The sequence below is a fragment of the Hemibagrus wyckioides genome, linkage group LG27, assembly GCF_019097595.1.
Source record: "Hemibagrus wyckioides isolate EC202008001 linkage group LG27, SWU_Hwy_1.0, whole genome shotgun sequence".
In the NCBI taxonomy this organism is placed as follows: domain Eukaryota; kingdom Metazoa; phylum Chordata; class Actinopteri; order Siluriformes; family Bagridae; genus Hemibagrus; species Hemibagrus wyckioides.
Window position 1 is genome coordinate 10,523,890 of NC_080736.1, and position 27,156 is coordinate 10,551,045.

A 27,156-nucleotide genomic window follows, 5' to 3' on the forward strand; every position below is an offset into this window, starting at 1 on the left:
TAGAATTACAGATTAGTTTATAGGCTGGAAGCAATGTTGGGTGCTGTAGAGTTAGAATAACTTTATGTACACAGTGATGCAATACCATTGGAAAGAAAGCAACTCGCAGCAAATCTATGCAGTCACAGAGGGAAATATGCATGTAGTAGAGTAGCTCAGTCATGTGTCAACTTAATAAAATGGCTAAACCCAAGAGTACATGTCCTTAAAAAACCAAAAGCTTGCGCAAAGTCATTTTTGTTTCAGATGTTTGACAACCACTAAGCCACTTAACACCAAACACTGCTATTTTAAAAAGAATAGAAATCCAATCTAAATCAAATTAAACTGCTAATTCATGACGTGCCACATGTACAGGGGTGTCGCTAGACCCTTTAAGACCCTTCTAGATCCAATTTACTTGGCAAAGATTCGGTCGATAGCATTAGTTTGTAAACTGCTGAAAGAATGCTTGCTAATCTCTAATCTCTTAAGAATGTCTAACTTGGCATTCTAACACAAACAATGGGATTTAGAATGCAGTGACCATTTTTTGAAGTGATTTGTTCATTTAGAACGCTAGTTAGTTATTAATGTTGTTAGAAATGGTTTAAAATGAAGTTTACATAGGCAAATTTAGTAAAGCCATTTAAAATAAATTAAAATGTAGAATTGAACTAATGGAATAACTGGCATACTTACATTAATGTTTATCATATAATATGACACACAGATATACACTGATCAGGCATAACATTATGTCCCCCTTTTGCTGCCAAAACAGCCCTGACCCGTCATGCCCTGTGTATTCTGACACCTTTCTATCAGAACCAGCATTAACTTCGGCAATCTGAGCAAATGTAGCTCGTCTGTTGGATCGGATCACACGGGCAAGCCTTCACTCCCCACATGCATCAATGAGCTTTGGCCGCCCATGACCCTGTCGTCGGTTCACTGCTGTTCCTTCCTTGGACCACTTTTGTTAGATAGTGACCACTGCAGTTTTGGAGACGCTCTGATCCAGGCCTCTAGCCATCACAATTTGGCCCTTGTCAAACTCGCTCAAATCCTTACGCTTGCCCATTTTTCCTCACATCAACTTTGAGGACAAAATGTTCACTTGCTGCCGAATATATCCCACCCACTAACAGGTGCCATGATGAGATCATCAGTGTTATTCACTTCACCTCTCAGTGCTCATAATGTTATGGCTGATCGGTGTATATACTGTATATATACCCTAAAGTCATCAGAATTGAATGCTTCAATGATGTTTCTATAAAAAATGGGCATACCCCAGGATCCCCTTAATTTTTAATATTTAAGCACTTTTGCAAAATTCTTGAGGAGCCTGTGCTCCAGTAGTGATCAAACTGGGTCAGTGTGGGTTTCCTCCAGATTCTCCAGTTTCCCTCTACCTCCCAAAACCATGCTGCTAAGTGTGAGTGAGTGAATAAGTGTGTATTATTAAAATGTATTCCTGCATCAGAATCATAGAAATGATTAATCATAGGGTAAATGTGGCCCCTTTTAAGAGGACAAGTGGACCCATAGTGGTACAGCAAAACAACCTCTACAGCAAAAAAGAACAAGTGTTATTCCTTTAATTTGTCTTCAATCTGTATATATATATATATATATATATATTCAGGCATATCTATAATAATGCTAGTATTGTTTTAGCATCAAGTTAGCTATTGCTAATTAATGCAGTATAATAGCCTAAGAAAAAAACTCAGAAGTCAAGTTATAGTACACCACAAACCTGACCAGGATAAAAAAAAATAAAAAATAGCTGCTAAAGATGAACGAATAAACAGTAGAATGGAAAAGTTCCGGGACCCCTCCCTAAATTGCAACCTTAGTCGATTTTTTTTTAAATGAAAAAGATTCAACACAACCTCTTCAGCAAACTAGTGCTAAAAGAACACCTTTCTTCCAGTTACTTCAGTACACAGACACCTTACTAAATCAGTGCTTAGTTACCCTTTGGCAGATAATACAGCTTGCAAGTGCTTGTTTAGCCAGCTAGGATGCTTTCTATTCTTGTTTAATGAATTGGAAACACACTCTTCTTAGTGTTTTTTCTTCCTAACATACCGTTGGTGAGCCAGTGAGTTTCATTTTAACTTCATCAGTCCACAGCACTTTTCTCTAAATTGCCTCTGCCTTATCTACAGGGTATCCAAAAAATCTTCATGAATAGGGCTCATCATGTATAGAATTCTATGTAAATAAAAGCGAATTACAAACAAAAAAAGGGGGGGGGATCTCACCTGTATAAGCTGTTGATAGTTCCACGCTTAGATTTACAGCATTTGGCAGACACCTTTAATCCAGAACAATTTATATGTATTATACAGTTCAGAGCCCAGGAGTGGTGGTACTGAGATTAGGGACAACCTTCTGATCAGTAGTCCAACACCTTCACCACTATGCTACCACTTCCCTTCTTCATTTAACAGATCTATAGTTCTGATGACTCTTCCATGCAGAGTATAGTTAGACCAATGCATCATTATTCCTGTTAGAGCTAAAGCTTCCTGCAGGTCCTTGAAAACATTTATGGCTTTCTGACTAGGATACAGGTCGATCTAAAACAAAGATATTTCCTTGATTTCCATATTTCTTCATAACGGCCATTTCATACTGCAATTTAAACAATAGGTTTTTTCATAGCATGCTTTGTAGGTATCATTATTAGCTTTAATTAGGTTCTCAGTCAGCTGGAGCCCAGAATCGTTGAGTGCTAGCACAAGGTGCGTGTCAAAAATGTAAGTCCTAATGAGCCAATTAAAGCTTAAAAAGGTAATCAAGTGCAAGGCTTTACAACTGCACATGCCAAAATTTTCTCTCTCTTTTTTTTTTTTTTTTTTTTTTTAAAGTTAATCAAATAGAAAAGTAAATGTGCATTGCAACTTGCAGAAAAATTTTAAGAGTTTAGTAATTGCTGCAAAGGTTGTGTTTATTCCTTTTAAATTCAATAAAGCATTTAGCCAGGGCTGCACAAACCTTTGAATACAAGTGTAGTTTTCTATGAAATCAGATAATGATTCTTTAAATCAAGAAAAATGGTGTTCACATGTCTTAAAAATCAATCATTGGTCAGTTTAATTCATAATATGTGTCTTGTCAACTCTGCAGTTTTAATTTAGATGTTTAAAGTCATGACTAGGCTTTAAGATTTTCAACAATTTTTTTTTTTTTTTATTAAGGAACACAAGACTCATACCAAGCAACAAAGCAATTTAGTTTATATCTGCAAGTTTGACATTGACATCATGGTCATGTTCTGTTCTAAGTCTCCTGAACTAAAGCCAAATCCATTTTAATTACACACTGAACTCAGACCTCAACCATAACTCATCCTCATACAACCAATGTCATCAATATAGCATTAGCTGTTTGAGACAAGTGGAAATCGAACGCTTAGCTCACCAAGTCCTCACCATGCTGTATTAGTAACACGGTCATCATTATGCCCTAGTTACAATTAAGCGATGATCAAAAATGCAGCGACACCAATTTAGTGTAATGCAAATGCATTCTGTATAAAACACTCATGTGGTATTCTGGGGGTGAATGAAATTAATTAACATATCTTAAATGCACCAATGAATCAGTCATCAGATGAAAACATACAAAATAAAAGGTGATGTGAAGACCCATATTTTAAAAAAAGGATGAGAAACATAAGTGCTATTGAAATACAACTTATACTGAAAAAGGTCCCCTGATTGACATACAACTGTACAGATGCTAACTGCACCTGCAACATACTTAAAATAAACACTAATTAAAAATGTGACTCGTGTCATCGACACTTAAAGGTGCGGTAAGGGAAATTGGAATTTTTTTTTTTTTTTGCAATTTATTCATATGTCTACACACACAATAATCCTACAATGTCAAAGATCTAAGATTCCCAGTATTACCATATGAAACGGAGTCATTTCTTTACTCATCTTCGGCATCTGTTTACAATTTTTCCGGCCCAGAAATGAGCTCAAGCAGCCAAATCTGATCTGCTCAGCTATTCCCAGGATTGTCGATGTTTTAAATGCAATTACGATTCTCCTCACAGAATAAAGCTTTAAAAAGAAAATTACAACCTGCTCCTTTAACTCCGAGTGAAATCTGTTCAAGACCAGCAGCGAAATGTAAACTAATCCGCTCTAGAATACGAATTTAACACCAGATTAAACCTTCTGAATGCGTTCGTGTGCTGAAGAGTAAAAGGTGATGTTACAGGTACAACCTCTCCGTAATCCTGTTCAATTAGTAAAGCCAGGTAGAAATGTTTCTCAACAAATGCAATAGATTTATTTTTTTTGTTAGCAATGCCACTGAAGTGCTTGTGTCTCCTCTTTAGAACTAAAATGAATGCAAAAACCTCAAGACTCAAACTAGCCAAAAGAAACAATCCTATTCGTGAAGCAGTGAAGCAGGAATCCACCTCGAGTCTCCAGCAGTGGAAGGAAAAGAAATTTTTAGGGAATTTTTGTTTGGTCCACCAATCTTCTCCTGTCTGAAGTCTGCCCATCCTGCCTCGTTTACTGCCGAGATCTTCTTAGCCCTGCTTCTGCTTCTTCAGGTAACGTGCACGCTGAGACAGGCCCATGTTCATGATATACTTGTTCAGCAGTCGTGCTGGAAGTAGAGAAGTGGTCACCCATCCCTGTAGAGATTAAAAAACAAGCTTGAACTACAAGATTCGGGACTTCTTAGCGTATTTGCATGGACGCTACAGCAGAAAATCAAAAAGAAATATTGACAAATAGAATAAAGACACAATTCTACACAGAGATGTTGTGCTACAGAGGAGCAAAATAATGCATGAATATATGAAATATAAAAGCTCTGGTTCAGACACAAATATCAGTGGATATACAGTAAAAGTAGTCTTGGTCGAAGTATTGTGCATCTTGTATTCTGCAGAGCGCAGAAAGAACGTGCACGCGTTATCTATCCACGAATCAAAACAGTGAGCCGAAACATCCCGAACTTTAACACTTCCTACCTTCCTACCTTATAATCACAAGGCTATCGATTTGTACAACCCTGTACAGCAGGGTTCAGTCCACTGAGAGCACCTTCAAAAGACACTGAACTCGAGATGCTAAGCTTGTGAAGTTCAGGTTAGTTTCTCACCATGATGGCATGGGGCAGGTAGCCGTTCGTTTGACTCTGAAGGCCAACGGTGCTCAGCTGTGACGAGACATAGCGCTCCGGAGTGGGAATGTCCAGAGACGCTCGCTTGATCTTACTCAGCTTGGTTGTCACGTAGAAGGGCAACACGCTCTAAATGGGAGTGAACATCATAGGTTAATAACCAAAAAACAATCATCTGATCATCTCTTGCATGCGTTTTCTGGGGGATTTTCCTGCTTCTGGTCGTCAGTTTGATCAAAATCTCCCCCCACCAATCAGTTCTCTCCAATGTATGACTGGGAAGGATAAAAACCAACATGTGAAATGAATCTGCTGATCATGCGGTCTCACAGGGCAGCTAACACACTCGGATTAAAGCGCTATCTACACTCTTCTGCATCCTGATCTCACAGGACACCCACGATAAGCTAGTGTATGAATAATTTTGATTGACAGGGAACACTGAGTAAGTCCCTCCCACCCAGAGAGCCCGAATTTGCTTCTTTTACTTCTCTATTCCCACCTGTTTATTTATCTATTCATCTGCATTTTTTTTCTCTTACCTGGATGATAATGCCCTTGCTTCTATACTCAGCATCCAGTCCACGAGAGAAGAAATCCACAAAAGCCTGAAGAAAAATAGTAGAAAGCATTAAACAAATATTCAAATGAGTTAAAAAGTCTGAGCAAATGATTTCTTTCAATTGCTTAACAAAGTCTCCCACTCAAACACTGTCAATCCCAAACATTAAAATGTGTGAGAAAGAATGAGGCTTTCTGTGGCTGTGCAAAACAAGCTGAAGGAAATTAGTGCTCGTGTGACTCTGAGAGAAAACGTGAAAGAGAGAGTCTTAATGAAGAGGCAGAAGAGACACAAAATCTTTAAAAAAAGACAAGGGCTAAGACTCAAGACTTGCACAATAAGCTGTAAAGTCCTGTCCGTTATGGGTTATTTTTCTTTTTGTCCTTTGTTCATTTCCTTACTCCATCCATCGGCAGTAAATCCCAGTGTTCAGCAGACCTGACGAGTACAGGTGACAAACTGCTGCTGTGCGTTGCTCTGCGAGAGAGAGAGCATTTGTCCACAAAAAGGCCAGTGGGGACAGCTTCAATGACATCACTCGCTGCGTGTGTGTTGCTAAGATACACTGAAGTAGGAGACGGTCTGCTCGGCTTTGACTGCTGCATGATTTTTCATGCATTCACTCAACAATAATCGTGCCTTATTACTCCAGCCACGTGATGTACAGCACCGAGGGCGTTTGAAGTCAGCAGAAACTTGATCTGAAGGCTACAGCCCTTTTTCCTGATCACCGTGCACAGGCAAATCCAACGCGTGAATTCATTTGAATGAATACATATTCAAGAGACGTGTCTGCTGTTGAGGTATCCAATCAAATCAGCTCTCTTTTTTTCCCTGTAAGAAGAGAGTGTGCACAGTGCAGCACAGTGGCATTTACATAATGACATATGATTAGACATAATTGACTGATTTTTAAATCGACTTGTAGTGGTAGGAATACCCAAGCTGACTGCCACAACTTACGGCAAATTTGTCTTGTCTTAATTAGTCTAAAATACCAATATCAAGCAAGATCGAAAAGGCATAAAAGGAGAAATCGTGGTTTAGTAATGAGTGGACCGAATGGCACTGTGCTGCTTGGAATGATAAAACAATATTCAATATAAATAAAAAATATTTATTCAAATAAATAAAATTTATTAATTTAATAAAATAATTTTAAAAAACAATATTCAAATAAAAAAAGACAAATAAATCATAGTTTATTGTGTGGTCCAGACCAATAATAAAATTAAACACCTTTAAAAGCTAGCCCTTTTGTATGTGAAAAACATGGGTTTTTTTTCTTATTGCAGGAGAATTATCACCAAAGAGTTGTTTACGTAATCACTCCGAATTTTCCAGCTGACACAGGTATAAATTTTATTCAATTATATTCTCATCACATTTTTTCCCCCTCTGGTGTATTTAATATTTTTAAATTTTCACCTAATCTCTTTTTTTTTTTTTTTTTGGCGTTGAACTTGCTGAGGGTAGTATTTCACATTTTAGAACATTATTATAAATACTATAATAAATACATATTCAAATACTGATTTTTATGTAAATTAGGTCAAAAATAAATAATTGGGATTCCCAGGGAAAAGTAAATGTGGCCACATTCAAGTCAATTTTATTTAAAAAGTGCTTTTAAACAGTGGACATTGTCAAAAAGTATCTTAATAATAGAAATAATAGTTTCCCAATATAAATTATGCCATATACATTCTCTAATGAGCAGGTCAGTGGTAACTGATGAGGAAAAACTCCTCAACTGAGACAACATGAGGAAGTAACCTTCCAGACTCAAAAGGAACCTCATCCTCACCTGGATGACACTGGATTATGAGATTATAAATCATTTCCTTTCTATAACTGTTTACTATATGGTCAAAGAGTACAATTGTGTAACCGGGATATTTATTCTAGTTATAACTGGAAGTCTGTTTTGTTGAAGTTATCACTGATGGAGACTTGAGTGCAAAACTGTTTGTGGTAGTTGCAGGTCAAAGCCAAATTCTGGTGTTAATTGAATGAGTAGCCACAACTGTTTGTTATCTTCTACAGATGAAACAATTAATTCTGTTGTGGTTAGTTAGTACTTGGGTGATATTGGGGATGGGTGATCTAATTAGTGGTGGCTCAAGCGGTTAGGTCTAGGGATGTGGTAAATTAGTGGTTAAGGCGTTGGACTACTGATTGGAAGGTTGTGTGTGGAAGGTCCACCAAGCTGCCACTGCTGGGCACCTGAGCAAGGCCCTTAACCTTCAAGTGCTCAGTTGTATAAAAAATCATATCGTTTGCAAGTCTCTGTGTTGTTGATTGGAAGATTGGGCTTCCAGTAAGTCCCAGCACTGCCAAGTGGCCCCTGAGCAAGACTGTTAACCCGCTCTGCTCTAGGGGCACTGTATTATGCTTTCTGACCCCAACCTCCAAAGTTGGGAGAAATAGAAATTCTATTCTAGTGAACACTCACAAAACTAAAGAATTTTTGGCTAAACTTTAGGTCTGGAATTTTAAGAAGGGATGCACATGAACAAAATTATGTTTGTGTAGGTCTCAACTACACACCAAAACCATTGCCATGAGAATAAGTAACAAGTATGAAGTTTTTGATAAAGTGTCAGATGACCTTACAAACATTTCAGTGGCAAAAGAAAAAGAGCAATATGGGCGTTGATGAATATGATGAGACCTTGACTGGAGATCTGCTCCGCTGCACACTGCTGCTCTGTAAGGCAGATCTGTTCGCTCGTCTCGGGCACTGCTGTGGTGTTCCAGTTTCTTCTGCTCTAACACACTTGGTTTAACTCAAAAATGACTTCTTAATTAACGGGATGAATTAAATAATTGAATTAGTTAAAAGTTGGAAATTGAATTAAGTTTTGTAGAGCACACAAAGTGTAAAACGCTAAGCATTGAGCTGTGAGTCTGAAGGATTCTCCACGGCCTTCATGGTCAGTTAAGCTAGAGACTGTTTCGGGAACGGAGCCTGGTGAGGCGGAGGTGCAAAGTAAATTCTAAAAGCCTCCACTTTTCCTTTTTATTTTTTTTTCCTTACACCACTACACAGAAAGATTGAAAAAAAAATCAAACACCTATTCAGTAGAAACTATCTGTGACTTTTTAGGATGCAGGTGTGTTTGACAGACTGGAGCAGGAGAAGAAGAAGAAGTGAGGGAGTGAACTTGCCTTAGAGGACGAGTAGAGAGTGAGGAGAGGTACGGGGTACATGCCGCTCGCAGAGGCAACGTTCAGGATAACTCCTTTAGACCTGGAATGAAACATGGCAGAGAATTGTAGTCTGTGCGATTTGGCTAATAGCATTGCATTTTTTAATATCATCAGCGCTCGCTCTTTTCTCTTTACTAAAAGGACAAATATGCAGCACATAAAGGGGTCAGGAAACGCTTTAATAAGTAACTTTTCTTTCTGTTCATTACAAAATTTCTGAAGTCTTCAGAAGGTGTCCATGTTCTATATAGCATGTTTGGCTTTAATACAGAAACCTCGTTTTAATGGCTCCATCTAACCCCTGTTCCCACACACAGCAGCTCAGCACCCTCTTGTGGCAACATCATGGAATAACAGCAGGTCAAATTCCCCTCAACCAACATACATTTTTTTTAATAAAACTGTTATGCAGCGATTTATTTTATTTTTTTTAAAGATTTACATAAGTCTTCTAAAAGCCAAACCACACTTCATCCCTGTGTGGCCTAAAAGTAGCCAAGTGTGCATATTTTCTAGTTTTCAATTATAATGAGGTGATGGATTATGCTATTTTTGTCCTCTGTGTCAGCACACACTGAGCTGTTCAGCTTTTCTGCCAGGTATTGAACACTACAGTATTGTGGAAATAAAAATAATGTTCTATATTGTACTACAAAGTCAATGAAAACTTAATTCCGATAAATAACAAAACCTTTCTGAGCTTGAATCTGATCTATAGGTACAAGTCTGTACTCATTCGCACCTCACGTGTGACTGGAGGGTTAAGTGCAGATGCAAGAATTCCAAAACATGTGTACTGAATTTGGGGAAAAAGGCGAAAATAGAGTAATAATCCAGTCTATTTAAGATTTTGTGATACATTTACAGCATTTGGCAGACGCCCTTATCCAAAGCGACTTACATAATATCTCATTTTACACAACTGAGCAATTGAGGTTTAAGGGCCTTACTCAAAGGCCCAGCCGTGGCAGCTTACTGGACCTGGGATTTGAACTCACAACCTTCCGATCAGTCGCCCAACCCTTTAATCACTAAACGACTACACCCCAATGATATTTGACTGCAGAAATTAACTGCAGAATCAAACGAATGCAAGCGATATTTGGTTGAGCTTGCAATTTTTCTGCATTTTTGGGCCAAGGTGTATTATAAGACATTATCACATCATGTGAAATCCCATAAGGACTGAATCACTCACCTGTCAACCATCCTGGGCAGCACGAGCCGAGTCATCTGCAGCAAAGTGATGGAGGAGATTAGAAATGAAGCATATGGTTTGCATGAAGCAGCAGGAATGAGGCATATACTGAAGAAGAAAACATTTAGCTCAACTGCAGTACAGACAGTACAACAAGACTACTCAATGAACTATGAGCAACGGTAAAGAATGATTAGCCGAGTGCCGGTTAAGGGTGGTGGGGTTTCCCAAAACTGGCAGCAGAGGCCGAGGGGATATTTTAGGTTAATTTCTATACCACAGGTCAAAGAAAGCAAAAGCAGGGATTTATAAGCAGAGATATTAAGTACACAGTACGTTTTATCTGTTGTCTTGAATTCCACTCATTAATATGGTTACCTGGGATACTGAAACTAAAAAGTATCATTAGTGAAAAGTAATCCACTAGATTGGATTACTGTCTTGTGGACTTTCACATGTTCTCTCTATGTCTATGAGGGATTCTATCCATCTCACAAAAACATACAAGTAAATGACTGGCTAGACTAAATTCCCCCTGAATGTGTGTGAAAGTGTGTGTGCATGGCATTCTATGCCTCACACCTAACGTTCCCAGGGTGTGAGACAGGTCGACTCTGAGACATGTCTAAGACCAGGACTAGCTGAGGTCGAAGTGGGTTGAAGTCAAGATTTCTCAATCTCGACTTCTCAAATTTTGTGCATGTTGAAAGGGGAAAAAAAAAACAATCATTATTTTTATAAACTCTAAATCAAGTCTATATTTAGTGAGATTAATGCCCAAGTTTAAGATCCGAGATAGTGATGAAAATGTCTTGAGACTTGACTCGAGTCATAAAGTCCTTAAATCCAGATCCACAACAACCCTGAGCAACATACAATACCTCTTAAAGATGGATGAAAAACAATACTACAATCTGATACAAACTACTCTTTCATTGCCGGTACTGCACTACCTGCTGATGGAGTCAGACCTGTGAAGTGCTCTCAAACATGTGCGGAACTTTCACAATATTCAAGAGAATAAGACTCATAACACTAACGTGATTAAGTTATGTAAACACTGAACAGAACATCTTATTCTTATTTTAATGTGTCAGTCAGTCTTTGGTCTTTATGGACCTGATCAGAGAAGAGAAGTGATACTCACATGGCAGACTGAGTTGATGTTGATGTTGATCATGTTGCTGATGAACTGTTATAAGACACAGAGGATGGTATTCAGTTACGATCGATTTCAGCAGTTGTTGGGAGTCTGGCTGTATTAACCGGCTATTCAACCGATGTAGATTTTCACAGAGTCTCCATTCACAATTCTAAATCATTTAAATCATTAGTAATGAATATTTCAGTGGATTATGTCGCTGTTTGCCGGATTGATGTGGTCACCTTTCTAAATGTTAGGAAGCATTTTGAGCTATTATTACACCTTAGAAACTACACTACAATAAGAGTTGTAATGGGCCAGGAAGGAGAGGTCCAATGGGCCAGGAAGCACACTGCCCCATGTTCAATCCATAAACATTTTGCTTGGCAGTGAGGGAGGAGCTAAACAAAGGTATATCTCAAAACAAGCTGTTAGACTGTGTGCTGCAGGTGCTTGACTCTCAGCTGCCTTTTACAGGGTTGCTCTAAAAAACACTGCGTCAAGCGTGAAAAGCCTTTCGGGTTAATCTTGGTTGAGGTTGTCGATGATAACGCCGTCCTGCCCCCAAAAAAAATCTACGGTCACGAGCCGCTCCTGGGTTTCAACGTCATCAACGCATCAGTTTAGACCCCGAAAGAAACATCAACCATATTCAAAAGCATAAAACACCACTACTTACATTATCCAGATTTGGTATGCTGAGAAGAAACTCCGGGTAAGAGTAGGACACCCCGACGTTGTTAACTGTAAAGAAAAAAACAAAATAAAAGACGAAATAAATAAGCAGATCAGACAGACGAGAGCGGCTCACATCCAGTAGGAGGCAGCAAACACTAGCATATGGCCGCCAGTGTTCATTAAAGAAACACTCCTACTGTACTCAAAATATCCACTAGTTTAGAAAAAGAGACACCAGTTACACAGTCCATGCCTAGAACATTTTGTTCCAAAAGGCCCAAGTGACACTACAGGAACACGATAACAACCGCTGAAATACACAAGCTTCACACTGATTGGCTGGTTGCTAAAATGCAATCACACACACACAAACACACAACCTACCCAAGATCCCAATTTCAAGGCCAGCTAGTCCAGATTCAATCTTGGAATAGATATCCACTGATCCGAAGTCTGCAGAGATGGTTTTGGTCTCAACGTTGTACTTGCTCTCTGAAAAATAACAGGCAAAGTGTTAAAAAGCCAGGAATGTGTTTAACAGAAACACAGCAACGAGAGATGACAGTTACTTTCATTACAGTGACGTCAGAAGAACGATAAGGAGACGTCAGTGAAGGACGGGCGAGGACAATGCTGCAGGCTTTATCATGGTATGTACAGATTAATACAAGGAATTCACTGTGCTACGACCATCCATGCAAGTTTCAGGAATGTTTCCCGGTCAGTCGACAACAATATTCCTAGTGAATGATATTAAAATTTTTTTACACAAGTGCATGAGTGGACACAGGAAGTGAGCTGAGATTTGCATAGCTGCTCCTTTCTATTAGCCTTTACAAAAGGCAGATAATAAATAAACTATGGAACGGGGCAAAAAGTGATAAAAGAATTTAAATGAAGAAAAAGACCGAAAGATTAAATGTACTAAAAAAAAAAGAAAATAAATAAGGGAGAAATACAAACAAAGATATAAGGTAAGAGTGAGAGAAGTTGGGAGTGAGAGAGAAAAAAAATGAAAAAAAAAATTGACAAGAATGAAACAGAAATAGAAGAGGTCAAGAGAGGGAGAAAGGGACAGCGAGAGGGCATGAGAGAGGGAAAGAAATCGAGAAAGAGCGAGCATAAAAGCAGTTTGTAATAAAGAGAGGGAAAGAACAGGTAAAAAAAAAAAAGAAGGAAGGAAGGAAGGAAGGAAGGAAGGAAGGAAGGAAGGAAGGAAGGAAGGAAGGAAGGAAGGAAGGAAGGAAGGAAGAGCGAGGGAGAGAAATCAAGAGAGAGCGAGCATAAAAGCAAGCATCATAAAGAGGAAAAAAAGAAAAGGTAAAAAAAAAATAGAAGGATATGAAGAGAATGAGGAGAAAGAGAGAAGGAAATTAAGGAAAGTAGAAAAAATAGAAATGAAAAGAAAGAGACAAGGAGCGAGGGAGCGATATAGTGAAGGGGGAAAAAAAGAGAGTGCACGGAATGGTTGGGAGAAAAGTGAGAGAAGTAATAGGAACAGAAGAGGGGAGGGGCAACAAAACAAGTGAAAGGAGAATAAAAGCAAGAGTGAAAGAGAAGGATGGAGGGGGGAGAGAGAGAGAGGAGAGAGTGAGTGAGTGAGTGAGAGAGAGAGAGAGAGAGAGAGAGAGAGCGCTAGAGGCTGGGAGAGAGAAAGAGATAGGCGTTGGATAAGAGAAAGAAAGGAAGGATGAAAGAGATGCATTAAGAGAGATGCTGCATGTGTGTGTGTGTGTGTGTGTGTGTGTGTGTGTGTGTGTGTGTGTGTGTGAGTGAGAGAGAGAGAGAGAGAGAGAGAGAGAAGAAACAAGCCTCCATTCACTCAATTCGTCTCTGCTCGCTCTCGCAGGCTCGTCCCTGTAGACGCTGTCCTGCTTCATTGAGAAAGATGTGCAGGAGCAGGTGAACTGGAGCGACTCAGCACACAGCACACAGGCAATTAAAAACATGACGGCCAAAAAAGAAATAAATAATAAAAAAATTTAAAAATGTAAAAAAAATAAAATAAAATAAAATAAAATAAAAAAACAAAAAAGGTGTATAAAAGATTATAAAAGATGATGTGTAATATGTTCGGTTCTTAAATATAAAAAATTATGATCCTAAGCAGCTAAATGTCAAATGTCCATTTAACTTCAGCCCTAAATAAATAAATATTTATATATTTATTTATATATATATATATATATATATATATATATATATATATATATATATATATATTTTTTTTTTTTTTTTTTTTTTTTTTTTTTTTTTTTTAATAATCATAGATTTGAGTTCCATGTGCATGAGCCTGAGCAGGAGATGTTGTGATGTTAGCCTGCGCTACTTCCTCATATTCCAGCACAACTAACCACACTGCTGTATTCTACAACACAGCTTTCTTATTCATCTTTATCTCTACAACACGGAACTGACCGAACGTCGCTATGTGAAATGAATCCGGTGGAAATGTTCACAGCCGTTTTTGCTACTGATGGGTAAAAAAAAAAAAAGAAAAAAAAAATCCATGTCCATTTGTTCTGGCGCCCCTACATGACGTATCCCAGGATGCACCTCCATCTGCGATTGTCCCTCAGTGTTGCAGCGGCCAGGCAACTCGGCTGGCACAGAGCCTGTCTTTCAGAGCGACGCTAAAAATAGCCTGCTTCATTAACATCGAAACTCATTCAGCAGAGGGAGACACTCAGTGCCTCGCACGCAGGAGCACCGCTTTCCCTCCATCACAATTCATACACACACTCACACAAGCACTCTCTCTAACACACACACACTCTCTCTCACACACACTTGTGCTCTCTCTCTCACACACACACACACTCTCTCTCGCTCTATAACACACACACACACACTCTCATGGTTTCTCCCTCTCTCTCTAACACACACACTGTTGCTCACACACACATTCTCTTTCTCACACACACACACTCATGCTTCTCCCTCTCTAACACACAGACTGTTGCTCACACACACACACTCTCTCATACACACACACAATCTTATGCTTTCTCCCTCTCTCTCTAACACACACACTGTTGCTCACACACACACATTCTCTTTCTCACACACACACACACACACTCTCATGCTTTCTCCCTCTAACACACACACACATTCTCTTTCTCACACACACTCTCATGCTTTCTCCCTCTAACACACACACACATTCTCTTTCTCACACACACACTCTCATGCTTCTCCCTCTCTAACACACACACTGTTGCTCACACACTCACACACTCTCTCTCATACACACACACAATCTTATGCTTTCTCCCTCTCTCTCTCTAACACACACATTCTCTTTCTCACACACACGCACACATGCTTTCTCCCTCTCTCTCTCACACTCTCTCTTTCTCTAACACACACACACTCACTCATGCGCTCTCTCACACACACACACACACACACACTCAAGTGCTTGTGCTACAACATGGGAAGAAGCGAGGATTCGATCTCATCCTCCTCCACCACCAAAACCATTTCGAAATTTTCTCTCGGTTTTCTCCTCAGCTACACTTGTGGAGTTGCTCAGGTGCACCTCTAAGGTCCAATTTCATCCTGGACTTTAACGTTAGGTGAAATTATACAGGGGCAGATTTTGTACTTTTACGCTGATAGACAGTAATCACGGCTCTGTGAAAAAGTCTCTGGAACTAGCCCATGGTTAGCTGAAATTGGTTGGCTAAAAGCTTCAATGAAAATCAGATGTAATTTTATTAGATCCCCTCATTGTACAAGAGGTTTCTTGGAAAACCTGCACGAGCCAGCTGCTTATTCAATCGCTGACAAGTTACATGTTAAGAATTCGTGGAAACTCAAGTCTTTTGATTTGTTACACACGAGCCATGAAGAAGTGAAAACCATGAAGTGCGATTTTTATATAGGTTTAAATTCATGTTGTTTTAAGTGCGACAAGGCAGGCTACTGAGCACTAGAACTTAATGACTATTCATTTAGTGTATAATAACATCACTGATTATTATTATTACTATTTAATAACATATACCTCACCATCCATTTTATTAGGAACACCTATACACCTGCAGTTATCTAATCAGCCATGCAATCACGTAGCTGCAGCAAAATGCATAAAATCCCTGCAGATACAGGTCAAGAGCTTCAGTTGATGCTTACATTAAACATCAGAATGAAGAAAAAGGGTCATCTCTGTGACTCTTGACTGTGGCATGTCGATGCCAGATGGGCTGGTTTGAGTATTTCAGAAAGTGATGATCTCGTGAGACGGTGTAAATGACAAACAATAAAAACACTGAGTAAGCAGCAGGTCTTTACATCCGTGGTGAGAATCAGAATGCACAACACACTAAATCTTCAGGTGGATGGGATACAGCAGCAGCAGAAGACGGCATCGGGGTCGCAATCCTGTCAGCCGAGAACAGGGATCTGCGGTCGGCCCAGGGGTCAACACACAATGTTATTCCAGTCTTCCAAATCTGTCCAGCTTTGGTGAACCTCTGTCCATTGTTCCATGCTCAGAGTCAAACTCTACTATGGTCAAAGTCTACTTTACCGCCTGAATTCACTCGGATCAGACCGAGATCAGATGTTTCTCCATTCTGATGATTGACGTGAAGCTCCTGACTTCACATGATTTTAAGTATTGCACTGCGGCCATGTGAGTAGATCGATAAATAACCGCATGAACTAACGGATGTACAGGTTTTCCTAATAAACTGGCCAGTGTATTTTATAGTATAATACACTTTGATAGTAGGTCACTGTTTTGTAACCTTCTGGAAGTTAAAGAGGTTCTAGCACACACTCAAATAGGATCAGCTCAAAATCACGTGACTGGGGAACAGCAAGGACGAAGTGACCACAGACTCAGACTTCAGACTCTAGGAAGTCACGTACCGATGGCTTTAGACACTTCATCCAGCTTCTCCTGAGTCCGGCTGATGAGGACGATGGCAAAGCCTCGGCGTGCAAGCTGAGAGGTGGAAGAGGGGAAGAAAAAAAAAACAACCATCCAGACATTATGGCACATTATAGTGTATATTAGAGTAAAAATGATCAGCTGGTAGTAATACGTCATTTCAAACAATCCAACGATCTTAAAATACCCAGAACAAAATAATGATTTGCAGAAATAAAACATTTTGTAAAGTAGAACAGTAATCGACTACATGGAATACACACACGTTAACATGTTCTGTGAAGTAGGACTAAATCTGTTGTCGGTGTTAAGGGTGGTTAAAGCAGGAGGCGAGATCTACAAATGAGCAAATGTCGAAAGCGTGTATGCTATAAGTGGTACGTGTTTTAGAACGGAGTCCTCCGCTGATCTCTCACTAAGACCTCTCTACTGATGACTCATAGTGATTTCTGTGAAGGGAGACGAGACAAAAAAAAAAAAAAAAACACACATTGGAATCTTACCTCCTCCGCGTAGGCTTTTCCGATTCCATCGGTGGCCCCGGTTACGACTAGGAGTAAGGAAAGGTTAGTTAGAAAAATGATACATTAACTGGGACAGAACTTGCATCATCATGGAAAATCCACTACAACAGCGAGGTTTACTTCGCTAGTAATGTGATTGTAAATGACATTTAGTGAGACGAAGGAGACCGTGTTACGTCTACGGACGTGATAAATCGCAGTGCGCGCACCCACGTGTGTGCATGCAACCCTAATGACACCATGAAGTGTCGCAGTTATTACGTAAATTCCCCTGAAATGAAGAACTGGGCAGGGAATTGAACTTGGGAGAATTTACAGGCTAACGACAGGACAGTGAGTGTGCGAGTTCCTCGGCCGTTCTTGCTCAGTCGTCCTTGCTTTACCAAGACAACAGTGGCTATTTTAAGCCGTTTGCTCCATCACCCCCTCTCACAGCTCACCTCTTTGTAAAAATAGCTGGAAGCGAGGCATGTAAGGAGACAGGCTGAAGATGCACTGCATATATAGAAAGAGCAAGAAAAGCTCAGATTCATGACTGGCCTCGCCCCGTCGCCTCGGCATGGAGGGCACAGCCCTGGCGTCACCCTCCTTGACCTTGGCATGGCTCGTGTCAAAGGAGGCAGAGTTCTGATTAAAGATTCACGTGAGCGCTCGGCTTCCACTGGAGTAGCAGAGGAGAGAGTGTGGAAAAAGGAGGGAGGGAGGGAGAGAGGGATGACGAACAACAAGACAGCACAAGGGTGGGGTGAGTGGGGACTGATGCTGGGGGCAGCTAAAAATAGAAAGAAAGAGTGAAAGGCAAGCAGCAAGTGGAGAGTACAGTCGAGAAGGGTGGTGACACACAGCTAGAGGCGAGGGAAATTTCTGTATGCTTTCAGTTGTTTTTCGGTAGAGGAGGAAAAAAAAAAAATCTCTGCGCTTCTTCTGATGGGGTCAAGATGCCGAGGAAATGAGGAAATTTCTCTTGGTTAGAAATGAACTGCATAAAAGTCACGATGAATATTCAGGTCAATGTGTGGCATCATGTTCACCTGTTCATTGACAGAGTGCTGTCATAACTCATTATTCTGATCGAGGTTTATTTTAGGTACAGACCTGCTGCTTCTCCACAGAGCGGGTCCACACAGAAGAGTCAAAAGCAAACCCACAAACGAATGGTGAGGACATCTGGCTCGGATCGATTCTCCAAATTTTCTTCATTTTGCCACGGGCAATATGGAGGTTTTCATATAGCAAATTTCATATAGCGGTTAAAATAAATAGCGTAGTAAGCACTCTAACAAAATTAGTAATAATAAATAAATGTTTATTAAATGATAGACTGTCTGATGGAGAACTTATCTGCCATCATTTCTGAGAATTTATACTACAGGTATATGCAGTGTGGTGTATAGATGCAGGGCTTGTGGTGGTGTTAGTGGACTGAACAGAGTGACATCATTCCAAATGATTCAAGTGTTGAAACACTAAGGGTGGGTGATCTGACAAACGATCACTATTTTTAGACATATGCATCAGCACCAAATCTTCATCTTGTTACAGGTTATGCACGTGTTTGCTGGAAATATAGCTCAAACAGTAAACAGCTATTATGAAAAACTACTTGACATTTGACCGTGTGATCATGTATGGATTAATTCCAAAATCTAATCAGTCTATCTGCTGGCTATTTAATGTGCAAAAGAGAATATCAGAAGAACGAATGGAAAAACTGAAACACAATGCCCGCACCTTTTAATAGAATAAAACTATTTAACACTGAATTATGTATTTATTTATCTATCTATAATTTTGTTAAAAATTCCTACATCACACCCACTGCTTCCAGGCAGTGTATGACTTTTTTTTTTTTTAATTAAAAACATGTCTACAGTATTATTATATGGATACAGAGATATTGCTCAGTTCTGCACTACACTCGTTCCCAAACCCACAAACTAACAGCTTTAGCCTACAAGCTTGATCATTAGTAAAATGGGTATAATGCAAAAATGCAAGAACTGATCCGCTCCTTTCACAACAGTTTCTATTTTATTGTCATATTTGATTGGCTCAGTTTTATTTTCCCAGTCATTGCAACACAAATAGAAGTATGGTGTGGTGTAACAGTACATCCTCAGACTGTTTGCTGGGTCCAAATGAAAGAGCAAACAGACCCTGAATCGCCACTGGTGCAGGAAATGCACTGATGCAATCTAGCACAGCTCGAGGCAATGAAAGTCAAAAATTATTGATTGAAACAAATCAATATCAGGTGAGTGAAATCTTTCTCTTCCTCCTTTTCATCAATTACAAAAAAATAAAAATAATTTTTTTAAAAAAATTGAGAAATCAAGTCATCTCCAGCGCGATCTCTGAAGAGTGAGGACGCCCCCTCTCAGCGCACATCGCTGCTGCCGCTGCTACTGATGCTGCTGCCGCAAAATAGTCTGAGGGCTAAAAAAAGAACAGGAGATTAAAAATACCAGGCAGGCACTGCAGCCTCGTCTGGAACGGCTGCAGCGCTCGAATACCAACGAGGCTCGGCATCGCATCACCCGCTGCACATCTCCCATCATTTGCTTGTGCACAGAAAGCAGTCCACAGATGCAGCCCGGGTCTCGCCTCCCGCATGGTCTGCAAACGGGTATCCCGCTGCATCTGCGCAGGCTTTGCTGCCACTGCAGTAACACATGCTGTGCATACTGACTGACAGGGAAGACAAATGAAGCTGTGCCAGGCAAGGAAACAGCACTGTGTATTCAAAGCTCAGACAATACCATTCACCAAGAAATGCAAGAGTGAATGAATCTATTTTTTGCAGCCGATGCCCTTACTGTCCACTGATGCATGAACGATTCCAGCTCATTCCACAAAGGATAGTGCTGTGACAAATATAGCCTCATCGCCAGGGTAAAAGAAAGAAGAGAGGGAAGAGAGAAAAAAGAAAGAAAGGAAAAAAAAAAAGAAAGAAAAAAAAAAAAAAAAACACTCTACGTGTGCCATCCACGTGGATTCGGTTTTCTCCTCCGATACGCTCCTCCCCTCTCGAACTCCTAACAAAAACTTTAAGGGGGGGTGAGGGGGTGCCATCCTTCACTGTCCCTGTATGTATGCTGTGTTATGTAATGGAGGGAGCTCTTCATTGGATGCCGCGGCCGAGGCTTCAAAGGGTCCCCTGGGCTGTGGCTCACACCAACATTCTGCTTTAAATAGCATGGGATGCCACGTGCCTCTCTCGACGGCTTTATTCACTTCACATCGACGGTGATCTTCAAAAGCAGGGGGTTTAAAATTGGCTGCTCTAAAAATAGCTCGCGATGCATTCAAGTTTTTCCCCAGAGGCGAGGTACTTTCAGAAGAGGGGGGGACAGAACCGTGTGAATGTCTCCTGAGCTCAAGTATGCGGTGCGGTAATGCTGCATCAGTTCCTAAAGATCTATCAATGAAGCATTCATAAGATCTTGTGAAGGAGCTTCGTAATGAACGGAAAATGAATGTGTGCCGTGGAAAAGCAGAAACGAATGAATGAAGATCCGTTTTTAAAATAAACCATCAATGGAAAATGGACAGAAGGTCTCAATGAAAAGGCATTGTGAGAATTTAGAGTTAGAACTCAACAAACTGCAGATCTAAAATAAGCAAACTACGCTGTACCAATAGGATCGGTCTTGGGTTCCTTTATGTTTTCACTGTATGTTTCTATACTGTAAAGATCTGCAGAGTAATGCAGAGACACAAGATGCTTACAAAAATCCTTCATTAGCGGTGTAAGCAAAGCTCTTGAACGCGCAAAGTGAAGTGCTCTTTTTGCTCAACTGACTAAGGAATTCGTCCAAAAAATAAATAAATAAATGTTTTGCTGGAAACTTTGTATACCATGCAAATTAGTCTGTAATACCATTATTACACAACAGTTACCTGTTGGATTTTTAACAGAAAATTACACTGAGAATATCAAAAAAAGACCTGATGGCCTTAATTAGTCCAAAGATTAGATCCAGAAAATCCAGAAGTGCTTGGATGTTAAGAAAATGGCTCCAGAATATAACCAGGATCCAAGGAGCTATAGCAAGAAAGCTCATGCATTTATACCTGTAGAGTAGCTTGATGTAATCCTGTTCTAGCCCTGCCATAACCATCAACTGGCCATGCTCCAATTTAATCCAAATTACCACTAGAATCTTAACAAATACTAAAAACATACTTCCTTTTTTGTGTATATTGGTCACCTGTTTTGTACAAGATATAAAGGTTACTTTTGACATACAATGGTCACCACTGATCAGTACTAAAGCACATCCTATGGATGTGGACATCTTATATAATCCATATTGCCCATCTATGATCCCTAAAGACAGGTAGGTCTCGTTTTCAAAGCAGATAATACATACATACATATACAACATACAATACAATACAACAATACAACATAATTTATATGGCTACTAAACTTAAAACAGCTTTCCTACCAATTATCACACATGCTTGGCGTAAATATGTGAAATATCTGTATAAGCGAGAAGATGGCTGACTTCCTGTAGGGCGAGGGGTAGAAATCGTGACGCAAGGGCATGCAGAGGATTGATAAACGGACACGTTCTCCTTGGTTCTGCATCGGTTTCCTCCAGGTTCTTGGATTTCCTCCTGAAAACATGCTGGTAGCTAAAATGCTTGTGTGAGTATGGTGTCCTGTGATGGAGAAGCATCCTTTCCTAGTGAATTTTCACCCAATTCTCAGCGAACAGACTCCAGATCCACCACCAACACCTTAACCAGATTGATTACTGAAGATAAGTTCATGAATAAAAAAATATTAGAAGTCTCCACTCTATTCAAATACGATCCCTTGAGACTTGAGACACTTGAGACACTTGAGAGACTTGAGACACTTGCTGATTGGGACAAATCAGAAAACACAACAACACAAAATTCCTGCTAATCTTTTACTCCAACAGTTGAGGCCTATGAGGGTTAGGGTTAAGGTTGAGCAGTTTGTGGCTAATAAATAAGGCTTCTAAAGACAGAACTGAAAGCAATGAGGAGAGCAAAAAGCCAGCGAGAGGGAGCGAGTGTGTGTATTCATACAGGGACAGCGGGGGAGAAGCACATTGTTTTATGACTGGGAGGAGAGACAGAGAATAAAGCGGCTCGGCTGAATGGGACAATATGTCAGAACAGGGAGCTGGGGCACGTGGCAACAACGGTGCATATCACGAGAGATATAAACACGCATGAGGAACCACGTGGCCAATCATAGCGCTGCCTTCAATCAACCAATTATAGCCTGCAATTTTAGATGCCTTCATTCACAAAAGTGGAAACAGGAACAGAAAAGGGAATTCACACATTGAGGGAACCTGTTAGGAAGGAGCTAAGAATAGCTTTTTGTTTTTGTGAATATTTTTTTTTTGCCAAGTGTGTGAACCCTCTGCTCACGTACTGCCTTTCAAACCTACAAGGAAGCGGCCTGTATGTACAGGCCATGCGTTAATAAAGCAAGACATTAAAGCATACACAGGTCAGCAAAACAAAACAGCCTGAAATGGTTGTATAATTGTTGTATCTTTGTTTTTATCAGAACTAGCATTAACTTCTTCAGCAATCTGAGCAACAGTAGCTAGTCTGTTGGATCGAATCACACGGGCCAACCTTCGCTCCCCATGTGCATCAATGAGCCTTTGTTGCCCATGACTCTGTCACCGGTTCACCACTGTTCCTTCCTTGGTCCACTTTTGATAGATACTGACCACTGCAGACCGGGAACACCCCACAAGAGCTGCAGTTTTGGAGCTGCTCTGATCCAGTCGTCTAGCCATCACAACTTGGCCCTTATCAAACTCGCTCAAATCTTTACACTTGCCCATTTTTCCTGCTTCTAACACATCAACTTTGAGGACAAAATGTTCATTTGCTGCCTAATATATCCCACCCACTAACAGGTGCCATGATGAGGAGATAATCAGCGTTATTCTCGTCACCTGTCAGTGCTCATAATATTATACCTGATCGGTGTATATGAAATGTAAGGTAAGATCTTTAAGATGAAGGATGTATTATGATGGGGCAGTAGTGGCTCAAAAGTTAAGGCTCTGTGTTTAAATACGAGCACTGCCAAGCTGGGCCCTTAAGCAAAGCCCTTAACCCTCTGCTCCAGGGAGGATGTACATTTACATTTCTGGCATTTGGCAGACGCCCTTATCTAGAGCAACTTACATTTATACAACTGAGTAATTGAGGGTTAAGAGCAGCTTGGTGGACCTGGGATTCAAACTCACAACCTTCCAATCAGTAACCCAACACCTTAAACACTAAGCCAACTTCCTAACAAGCTCAAATATGTGAAGATAGAATTTCACTGTGCTCTAATGTACACGTGACAAAGGCTTGTTCTTCTTTTTCTGTATAACTGCCACTAAGGCAAAAAAAAAAATCCATCCTCATATAACATTTTAACTTCATCAGACTGTGTATGCAGAATGTTTCCTCGAACAGAGCTGTGTTGCCTTTACATGTTTTGCAAAAGCTATCACGTATACCGTGTCCGCTGTGTAGTTCCATATTACTGACACTCATTTATTTTGTGTTTTTTTTCTTAAGGCACCAGCTCCTCTGTGTCTTCAGCCATGTTGCCAAGCAGAACAAGGAAGAAGCGCAAGCTAGAAAGCATGGTTATGATTGGTTAGTTCTGTTTGTCTGTCAGGGAGAATGTGAGCTAAACTAGTGAATAAAGTCTGGTTTATAAAATATGTTTAAGTGCCACGCCTGAACACTTTCAGTACAAGTGAAAGGGGGAAAAAAAGGTTACTATTACTGCAACAACTGAAGAAACAGATCATGGAGATCATTTTAATTTAACCCGAAATCATCATATGGCATACTTTAACATCAGATATTGGTATAGGAGCTTTTTATTACTTGTAGAAGTACATGAGCAACATATCAGACCGACATCTGATGCCAGTATTGTTATTGATGCATCTCTATTTTAAATATCAACTATTCTATATTATACATATTCAGGTTAATAAAATTTGTTACTTAAATTTAACAGAACATAACAGAAGAAAACATGGTGTGTATAAAAATATATATATTTATCTTTTCACCAGTAAATTAAGTGATATATTTATTGTCTTTATTTACCAAAACCTCTGAGGTTTGTGAAGCAAAGCTCCATATTATTTTTTCTATTTATTCTTTTTTTTATTTTTTTACAGTTATTTACTGCAGTGATGGAAATCACAACTCACTATACTCCTCATACACGTTTAAATAATGTGGCAAATATCTGAAAAATTTTGTGTAAAATAAATCTGCAGTGAGAAAGTTTATCATTTTTTTACTTTTATTTATTTTTACAAAAAATGTAGTGACCTACCTATTATTTAAAAAAAAAAAAAAAAAAAAAAAACACCATCTACTGGGCATATCACTCCCTCTATATAATCTGCATGCTGATTAAGCACATGCAAATATTATAATACTGATTAAAAACTGTGTTATGACATCACAATAATCATTTATTCATTTATCTTCAGTAACAGTATTATCCTGGTCAACGTGATGGTAGATCCAGACCAAAGAGCACAAGGTATGGAGGTAGAAATATGGGTGGAACTTCCAGTCCATCACAGGACGCGGTACACACACTCATTCACGTCTAGGGGCAATATAGAGTTGCCACTCACTTACCAGCATGGTTTTAGGAGGTGGAAAGAAACCACAAGAAATCCACATGAACATACATACATTTCTGACAAACTCTTCTTTAGTAGGAATTGATTTCAGCCATGTTTTTGCTTTCATACAACAGAACAGAATTATATTGCTTTCTCCAAAAAAGATATCATGTGATGTTTAAAGAAATTTAAGGACAGGACAAAAAACAATTTGCCTTCCTGATCAGGAACCACGCTCGTAACCCTTTATTAAAGCCATCAAGAGGTTAAAATATCTTTAAATTCCAAAAGTGGTCTCTGGAGTAAACCTCAGTCGACCTGCAAATGAGTCAAATTAGCTACAATGACCTTAAGAAAAGTTAATTATGATATAATGGACATCTTACTATATTAGTCTGCAAGGGCATGTTAAGAATCTTATATACACTATATTGCCAAAGGTATTGGGACATCTGCCTTTGCATGCACATGAATGTAATATGGAGTTGGCCTGCCCTTTGCAGCTATAACAGCTTCACCTCTTCTGGGAAGGCTTTCCACAAGGTTTAGGAGAGTGTTTACGGGGATTTTTGACCATTCCTCTAGAAGCGCATTTGTGAGGTCAGACACTGATGTTGGATGAGAAGGTCTGGCTCACAGTCTCCAATCTAATTCATCCCAAAGGTGTTCTATCAGGTTGAGGGCAGGACTCTGTGCAGGCCAGTCAAGTTCTTCAACAACAAACTCACTCATCCATGTCTTTATTGGGCTCGCTTTGTGCACTGGTCCACAGTCATGTTGGAACAGGAAGGGGTCATCCAACCCCTGAATTCAATGATTTGGAGGGGTGTCCCAAACCTTTTGGCAATTTAAAGTGTATTTTAGTGTGAATAACTACACCAGTGTCTGTTTTGCTTATTCCAGGGGTGTGAGTTGAAATCTTTAAAAGTTAAGAGGTGTCTGAAGATATGATCTGACCGCACACAATGAACGTTTCCTGAGCAAACAGCATTAATAATCATTCCATGTGAGTAGTGGCTCCATGAAGCGGACTTTCGAACCTCCAGATAAGGCACTGTGCTGAGCTGTAGTGTGTGTGTGTGTGTGTGTGTGTGTGTGTGTGTGTGTGTGTGTGTGGAACTCATGAGTTGATCATGTTAAATGTCTGTCTCGTGGAATGTGAACAATAATTCAGATTATATCTATATGCAATGTCCTTGAAGAGATAGACACAGAGCTTACTTATTTCTTCACCAGTTATTTATTTCATTCCCACTACTTGCAATAAACACCATGTTCTCCTGAATAACTTTTCATTTTATACCAACCTTAATGCTTAACATATTCAGAATAAGCCAGAGGAAGGGAGAAATGTTTACTTTTGTTGGTTTTGTGTTTAAAAGAGTCACTTTTAACTTGATGTCAGACTCAAAAACATTACAGCAGGATACTGGTGAAACTGTATAGCCCGTGCTGTGTGTGGTGTATCAGTACACCTGATTACTTACCTGCCCATTTCCCGAGTTTGGAGGCTTTTATTAGGTTCCCGTTGCCCAGGACCCACAATCGGAGGCCGTTAAGGAGTCGGTACAGAGTGCACACGGATACCCAGGCCACTGTTAAAGCCCCTACCCAATACAAGGGCACTTGAATCTGCTTTAGAATATCCGCCGCTTCCATAATTACAGCCTGCACGTCTATGTGTCCCAGTTAAACTCCAGTTTTTAGCTAATCTCCGTTCACCACGCAATAAAACTATCAAGCGTTCGGCTTAACGGTGAGCCCGAATCCCAAATACCTCCGTGCTGCCTACATATGTGAACTATATAGTGAACGAGAGTAATGGCATTTGTTCCCTACGTAGTGCACTATATTTCTGATAGGAATTTGTTGGGGATTCATCCCGCAGACTTTTACGCCGTTGACTTCCGCATTAACGCCCGTTTCTGTGTGGCGTGGTGCTGGTCTCGGGCTCTGATTGGGTCCTGGTTACGTCAATCAAAAATGAGTTTTAAAGGCGGGTCTGGCCTGGAAGCTGTGCCTCGAGAATTAAATTGACAGATTTACGTTCAGAAGCAAATCGATAGATAAAAACAATATAAATTATTTAACAGGCCATTGTTTAGAAGTGCGAATTTGTTTA

The 27,156-nt window shown here is 39.8% G+C and overlaps 1 protein-coding gene across 1 annotated transcript; it reads right to left on the reverse strand.

Annotated features, from left to right (window-relative positions):
* Window positions 1–26,869, reverse strand: hsd17b12b (hydroxysteroid (17-beta) dehydrogenase 12b). The gene is made up of 11 exons (XM_058381906.1): window positions 26,522–26,869; window positions 17,353–17,399; window positions 16,828–16,903; window positions 12,331–12,438; window positions 11,948–12,012; window positions 11,272–11,316; window positions 10,125–10,159; window positions 8,885–8,966; window positions 5,694–5,759; window positions 5,131–5,280; window positions 1–4,657 (listed from the first exon to the last, which is right to left on the reverse strand). Exons 1-11 carry the CDS (start codon window positions 26,691–26,693, stop codon window positions 4,550–4,552), a joined length of 954 nt encoding a protein of 317 aa, XP_058237889.1. The 5' UTR covers window positions 26,694–26,869; the 3' UTR covers window positions 1–4,549.
* Between the last annotated feature and the right edge of the window lie 287 nt (window positions 26,870–27,156).

Bases quoted from the DNA above. Each gene is read 5' to 3' on its own strand.
- hsd17b12b (XM_058381906.1), bottom strand. From the start codon at position 26,693: ATGGAAGCGGCGGATATTCTAAAGCAGATTCAAGTGCCCTTGTATTGG. The intron at 17,400-26,521 runs GTAAGTAATCAG...CCTTACTCCTAG, and splicing joins CAAACTCGGGAAATGGGCAG to TCGTAACCGGGGCCACCGAT. The intron at 5,281-5,693 runs GTAAGAGAAAAA...ACTCCCATTTAG, and splicing joins GCAAGGGCATTATCATCCAG to AGCGTGTTGCCCTTCTACGT.